General features: G+C 52.4%; 1 protein-coding gene across 1 annotated transcript in view; it reads right to left on the reverse strand.

Moving 5' to 3' along the window:
• Window positions 1-5,226: 5,226 nt before the first annotated feature.
• Foxf2 (forkhead box F2) overlaps window positions 5,227-7,356 on the reverse strand; it is a gene marked incomplete at its 5' end in the record, with an annotated part of 4,348 nt that continues 2,218 nt past the window's right edge. The window contains one exon of the mRNA XM_033761794.1: window positions 5,227-6,033. Coding sequence (XP_033617685.1) covers window positions 5,870-6,033 — 164 coding nt within the window. The remainder of the gene's footprint in view (window positions 6,034-7,356) is intronic.

A 7,356-nucleotide genomic window follows, 5' to 3' on the forward strand; every position in this document is an offset into this window, starting at 1 on the left:
ATATATATATGTGTACATGCACAGTCACTCTGAGTGTGTGCATGCTCAGGTGTGTGTGTGTGTGTGCATGCGCGTGTGTGTGCATGAGGGTGTGTGCTCTAGGCAGTGTGGCACACTTGGCTGAAGGCCTCGCCCTCTCAGGGGTGTACAGCCCTTTGGATTCTCTGCACAGGGCCTACAGACCTCACCAAGTTTCTTGTCTCTCTGCTGTGGCCACCACACCAATGAGTATGTGGACTGCTGCACTCCAGGAAGCCTGAGGCAGGCGGGATCAGACATTGTGAGTCCTGGCCACAGATTAGTCCACTTGGCATCTCCTGGGGAGCTCTGGGCCCCCCATAGACACTGGTGTCAGGTTCAATACGAGGGTAGCACCTGTGGATCTGGATACACAGGCCAGCTGTGTGGTCAGGAGAACTCAGGGGCCCCAGCTGAACACACCCAAGACTGCATTTCTCCTCTGTGAGCTGCCATCCTCCCCGGGTTTCAGAAAAAATGTCAACAAGATCCTGCCCACTCCAGGGAACTGTTACAGAATCCAAGGGCAGTTCTACCCTACATGAGCTGACTCTGGTGGCCAGGATAAGCCACAGACACCACAGCCATGCCATTCTTTTTAAAGCCCCTGGGTTGCTGGACACTCACGTGGGTGGCCAGCTGTGCCAAAGCACATGTCACTGGGAGCCAGCATCTGTCAGGCGACTCTGTCACTGAAATCCTGATCCAGGGCGGGGTGCTGGTGTCTCAGGCTGGTGGGGCCACTCTGTTTGGAGAGCAAGTCTGGTCTCCTCCCTCCCCGGAGCACAGCACTGCTGGTGTAGACCCCCACCCCCCCGCTGCCCTTGTCCATACCACCCAAGGGCAGGAGAGAGTGACAGAGAGGTCCTCTTCTGTTTCCATCCCAAGGCTGGATTTGAGCCATTTAAAGACAGCCTGCAGAGGGCTGGGCTGTGGCTCAGCGTGTGGCCCTTGCCTAGCATGTGTGAGGCCCTGGGCTTCACCCCAGCACCTAACACAAAGCAGTTTGAGATTCTGCATATCGATGGTGAGATGCCAGCTTGGGAGGTGGCCCCGCTGTCTGGTAGCCACCCCCTGTGGGCACAAGATGGCAGCCCGGGAGGCTGTGCCAGGGTGGGGTGGGCAGGCCCCTTAGGAGGGCAGCGGGGCCATGCTGGCTCCAGTACTCCTCTGGGTCCCCTCTCTCCTCTTGTGAATATGTCTGTGTCACACGGGCTGGCACAGAGGTTGTGGATGCCCAGGCTCTGCATCGCACAGGCTCACACAGGTCCCTTAGGAGCTGGGAGCTGAATATTTATTAGGCGGCTTGCTACAGTCTTGGGGCTCTGAACTCCAAAGGAACTTCCAGGACTTTCATTTCTCTCCCTGAAGATCTTGGTGTCTGCATGGCAAGCCTCCCCGGCCCAGCGTCTACATTTGTGGTCTTTTCCCTTGTTAAGATAGTGTTTCATAGAGGCAAGTTGGGTAAAATGTATTTCCGTCCTGATAAAATATATTAAAATATATTTCCATTCTAACTAAGCCGGCGCTTGTTTTGAGTGAGTCATCAGGACGCGGGTAATCAGGCATTGAGGTCTGCAGAGACCTTTGCCCAGCAGGAGATCGCTCCCTCACTGACCCGTGGTCCTGACCAGAGATTTCCCCAGGAATGTGACTTCCACTTTCTGCCGCTTAAGTCCGGGGCATCCTCCCTCAGTTCTCCACAGGTTTCTGTGCCAGTTCAGAAAATCAGAGCTGCGAGGAGAGTCCAGGCTGAAGGCCGCACCCCGCTGCCTTGCACCTCAGGCCCTGGAGCCCTGGGCACAGTGGCAGCCTGGCTCGGGGACAGGGTCTCCCTGAGTTCTCAGTCTGCTCTTCTCTGCTGCTTTCCCCTTCCCTGTCCGCCCTCTCTCCCTCCCTCTCCCCACGTTCCTCTGTCCCTTTCTCCCTTTTCCGTCTCTCTTCCTCCCTCTTCTCTCTCTTCCCTTTTGTTTCTGTACTTCTCTCCCTCCCTCTCTTATCTCCCTCCTTTTTTCTCTTTCTTTCCATCTCTCCGCATCTCTGTCTTTTTTATCCCCTTTCTGTCCTCTTTCTGTCTCTCCCTCTTTTCCTTCTTTTCTTGTCCCTTTCTCTCCCTCTTTTCTATGTCTCTCTCCCTGCCTCTCCTTCATCTCTCTCCTCTCGCCTTTTCTCTTTTCTTTTCCCCTTTCTTTCCCTCTCCTTTCTTTTTCGCTTTCTCTCTCTTCCCTTTTCTTCTCTCTGTTCTCTCTACCACCCTCCTTTCTTCTCTTTCTTCCTCTCCCCGTGCTGTCCCCTCCATCCACCCTGCCTGACTCCTTTGTACCTGGGGGTCATTACTGCTGTACTGAGATTGCAGCCCCTCCTTGCCTGCTGTTCTCCCCACTGAACTTTAAAAACCAATAAGGGAATTTCTTTTCCTTCGCTACCTCCTTTTGTCTGGAGAATTCTGACACTGCTGCTGTCAGTACTAAGACTAAGAATACAAAGTATGGACTAGAAGGGAGACTTAGTGATTCCACCAGACATTCTTCTGCAACATTTCCTAAATTAAGCCAGGAACCCTCAGGGAGGAGAGATTGTATTTTCTGGTGTGGGGTTCAAAATTAGGCCTTGTGTTTTCCCAGGGCCAGTAATCAGTGACAGGGTCATCACTCAGGTGATCAGACTGCTGTGTCTGTGAATGGATCTGTCGGTCAGACAGCCTTTCTTGAGCCGTGGTTTATAAAGCGTGGTCCCTGGACCAGTGGACCAAAGGGGCAAACTACCACTGCCACTTGAGGAAGTTTGCTTCTGTTTGCTGTGTTCTCCTCTTGGCTCACCTACTCTCCTCTCCTCCTCTCCTCCCTCCTTCTCTTCTTCTCTCCTCCCTTGGCCCCAGGCCCACTGGACGGGGAAACAAGGGTAGGCCCCACAGCATGTGACAGATGAGCCCTAGGGACGCAGATGCCTCTTGGGATTGGGAGTCACCCCTGCCAGGTTGACACAAGCTTCTCTGGGGTAACGGGAAATGCATAGGATGAGTCCACTTCAGAAGGCAGAGGGGCCGTACAGGTCTGGGGACAGGCCAAGCTCCTGGAGCATCCCCAGAGGCTGCGTGCTGCAGGCTCAGTCCCAGCCTAGGAATCCCTGGGAGGCTTCCAGGTCCAGGGCCTCCCCCTATGGGCACCCCTCTTCCTCTTGCCCTCTGTAGCTGTCCGACATGAAGTATGTAGTGTACCTGGCCACACATGCCCACTGTGCAGTGGACCATGGACTATGGCCAGAATCCTCCCAGACAAACCTTTCTCCTGTACAAATGGATCATCTCAGGCATTTGTAAGAGTGACGGAGGACAAACGTGGTCCACACCCAGGAACTGGAAGGGCTAAGATAACCATAAGAGGTTAGGAACATAACCAGGTCTGGTGTGAGCTCAGAGTTTATCTGGCTTCTTCTTCCTTTATGGGATAGCCCCAAGTGAAAACAAACACACAAACAAAAGCCAATAAATCTTCCAAACAAGAGTCATCTGTCTTCTTATACAGAAACTCTAAGCTTTCAAAATACATTTGATGAAAGAGCCATGTGTGGCCTGAGTGTGGTCTACACACTTGGGGTGTGCGGGACGCACCACCCCAAGCGGGAAAGGTTGAAGGCTTACCCTGGTTGAGTTAGTTCATTTATTTTCACTTCTAAACCCACAACAACGCTTTTTTTTTTCAGAATTCATCCAGCATTACAGCAACATTTATAACGAAGCACTGCATATTTTTTTAAAAAGTAAGGAGAAAGAGGTGAGTATGGACGTATCCCTGTGTGCAGGTCTCCAAGGAGGACAGCAAGAGAAAAGCGCTTTTGATTAAAAACAAAAAACAAACAAGGATCTTAGCTGAGAGCAACCCAGAGATGAGGTCCAAAGCCTGCAAATCAAGATTTTTGCCCTATTAAATCACTGCTGTTAACGAATCCTGATTGTGCTTCAGGATGAGACATTAAGTAGCAGAAAGCGCCAAATGGGAAGAACAGTTCTCTGAAACCACGACTGCCCGCAGCCCCTGGCAGCTCCTCCCGAGACGACGCCCGCGGTGCCCTCGGCCACTAGGGGGCGCCCGGCGGCCCGCGCAGTTTCTGCCTTGAGGTCCTGTCATTCTCTGTGTAAACAAGTTACGTCCAAGTGTTTAGGATATAAATTACGACCATGCCGGCCGCCTCGGGAGGAATGTAAACACAGCACTGTGGTCGGAGCAAACTCTGAGACTGACTTCATAATTTATAGCAGGCCCCCGAGCAGCTCAGTGTAAAAGACAAGAAAAAAAGGGAGAGAAAAGGCCCTATTTAAATGCAAATATGATAATAGAGGTAAAAAACATTTAAATCACGGCTTAATTTTGGAAAACACTGAAAGAAAGCCTACAGATTAGGAAGATGGTTAAGATAATAATAATAATAATAATAATAATAATAATAATAATAATAATAAAATAAATGCCTTCCCCTAGCTTATGTCTAGCCAGAAATTCACTTAGAATTAGGGGGCCGGAAACAAACGTGCATTTTTCATTCACGAGGGCAAAAGCAAAAGCAAAAACAAAAACAGATCCAGCCTGAATTGGAGAGAAAATGCCCCAGGGGGCTGTGGTTGAGGAGCTCTGGGTCCCCTAGGTCCAGGTTGCGCTTCTGCTGGGTGTCCTGCTTCCCGGCAGGTAGCCCGGGTGGAGAGGACAGTGTGGGCCCGTAGCCGGGCCGAGACAGGCCCAGCTCTAACCCGGGGCGCTGGGTGTCTGCCTGGCTGGGCCCCACAGAACTTGCTGCTGGGGAAGGGGAAAGAGCCAGGAAACAAAAGGAGCCCTAAACTTGGCTTTCCTCAAACCCGACCCTCGCCTCTCATTCTCCCGCCTGCTTTTCTTTGCAGTTCTTCTCACCTTCTGGTTTTTGTTTAGGCAGAAAACGTGAGCACAAAGTAGAGGAGGGGATAACAGCATCCCGGCTTGTCTTTGGCTCCAAGAAGACCCACAGCGGAATCTGGCCTGTGTCACCAGTGGTGCAGACCCCACACCACGACAATTACGCAACCGGGTGGACAGCGTCGAGCCGCGGTGCTGGGGGAGGTGGGGCGACAGATCCAGGCTGGCACCCACAGAAGGAAGTCGGTCCCTAAAACAACTATTTGTTATATACATTTTATTGAAAAAAATTTTACATCAAAATATTTTGGCAAACTGTCAAAGTATACATAAGTGCAAATATATCCTCCTTTTAAAATACAAGCAAGGTGTGAGTATACACAAAGATCATAAAAATATTTTTAAAATATGGGTAGAAAACAACCTTGTAAAAAACACTCTATTGTCCCAATACTGAAAACCGCTTTCTGAAATTAGACATGCTGGGCCTGCGCGGTTTCCTCATAGTGTTCTGCGGCACCTGTATCCTAACGGAGTGTCTGAGGCGAACCATGTCCTACTTATCTGGGCAGCATGATGAGGCTTCTTGAATTCCTGTGCTTTGCACACTGCCTTTTTCAAAAGCACACAAGTTTTCATAGATAAAGAAAAACACACATACATGACTTGTCTGCCTTTTTCAGACCCTGATTACAGAAGGCAACGAAGGTCCCAGAGGTATAAGTTTATGTTTTACGCTTGGCTACTTCTCCTCGGTTGGGGTCCACTCTCCCCTGCTGGGGGCTCCCCTCCTCCAGTGGCAGATGCAGGGTCAAGGCCATGCTGGGGTTCTGCTAAGCGGTGGGGGTGCTACTTACTGCTGTCCCTTTGCCCATGCGTTCGGGAGTGTATTATCCAGTCACCCCAGCGCCTATCTGCCCCAGCCAAGAGGAGAGAGGGCAGCCTGGCCTCCGGGTGGTCTCCATCGCTCACATGACACAGGGCTTAATGTCCTGACACACGCTCTGGTGGTGGTGGTGATAGTAAGACCCACTGGCAGAGGGGTGGAAAGAAGAAATGCCATTGAAATTGAGGACAAAATCCTTTCTGTCGCACACAGGCGTGGAGTGATGCTGGTAACGAGGCAGACCCACTGAAAGAAGAAAGGGGAAGAAAAACCTCTTCAGAGACAAATGCACCTGATGGTCACAGGGTGTGTTGTTAAAATTCCCATCTGCCCGCCCCGTCTTGAGTTGGGGCACAAATGCAGCGATACACTGCTAGAACAGGGAGGGGAGCCCAGCACTGCAAGGGTCTCAGTTTCCAACTTTCTGGCCTACAGCTCTGGCTGGAACCATGTTTTTGCTTTCAGTGGATGCACACAAGAAAGGCAGGAGGAACTCCCTAGGAGTGTTCTATATTCCTGAACTTCTTTGTCCCTCTCCCAGGCCTGGGTCTCCTCTCTGGCCTCGCCAGCCTCCAGGCTCTGAAGTCGAAGTGTGGGGAGGATTGAGTGCCTGCCCAGAGCCACAGCCACTGCCTGTGCCTCTTGTTCAAGCTTTATTTTCAAACTAACTGTCCCACCAGACATTGAGGAAGTGGAGATGTTCCCTGGGCCAAAGGGTGGTGATAGAAAATAATCCCAGGAGAAAAAGGAAGAAAAGACAGGAAAGAAAAGAAAGGTGTAGAGTCTCTTGTCCTACCTCGAGGGCCCTAAAGCCCTAGGCTTTGCTAGAGAAGAGGATTCAGGGAGCAGAGGAGAGCTCCCCAGTTCGGGTTCAGGGCATCTGGTAGCTGGCGGAGTCCTGGAGAAAGCCTCAGATGGCAGAGGTGGACAGGGCCTGTCCCTGTCCCCAAGGACGGCTCTCTACCTAGGTCCGACCTGCCACTGCTTTTGCTTTTACTTTTCCACTGGCACAGTGAGCCTAGGCATCGTGGGGCTGGGGAGGCCCTGGCCAGGCCTTGCCATCACTCTAGCAGTGCGGTGGGTTGCACTGCACCGGTCCTGCTTTGCCAACCCAGTTTTCCCTGCACGAAAACCATACCTGTGGTCGGCAGGGCTTGGACCCTGCACCCATCCTGTCCTGCAGGCCTCTATGGAGCTCCCAGCTTCTGGCGGTGACTGGGACCCCTGGGCCCTAACCCTGCAGGTGCATGGTACCCACTGCAGTGGGGGAAAGGGGAAAGCAGGGTGCTGCTGGAGCCCCTGTGAGGCCTGGAGAGGAGGTCCTGCCTGGAAGTGCGCTGCTGTGTGGGTGCTAAGCTGGGTGTGGGGTGCAGGGGTACACGCCCCCCAGGCCCTGTGGGTAAGACACTCTGACTCAGGGCCCCCTCGAAGCCACCGTGGAGGAAGGGCTCGCAGAGGACGAGGGTAGTGGGAGGCTGAAGAGAAGAGACCTTGCTCCTGGGGAAGGGCAAAACCTCTGTCTCCCCAGGATCGGCTTTTCCGGACGGGGGTGGGGGTGGGGGTGGGAGG

This window comes from Fukomys damarensis, unplaced genomic scaffold (genome assembly GCF_012274545.1).
Source record: "Fukomys damarensis isolate Sample0158 unplaced genomic scaffold, DMR_v1.0_HiC HiC_scaffold_10, whole genome shotgun sequence".
In the NCBI taxonomy this organism is placed as follows: Eukaryota; Metazoa; Chordata; class Mammalia; order Rodentia; family Bathyergidae; genus Fukomys; species Fukomys damarensis.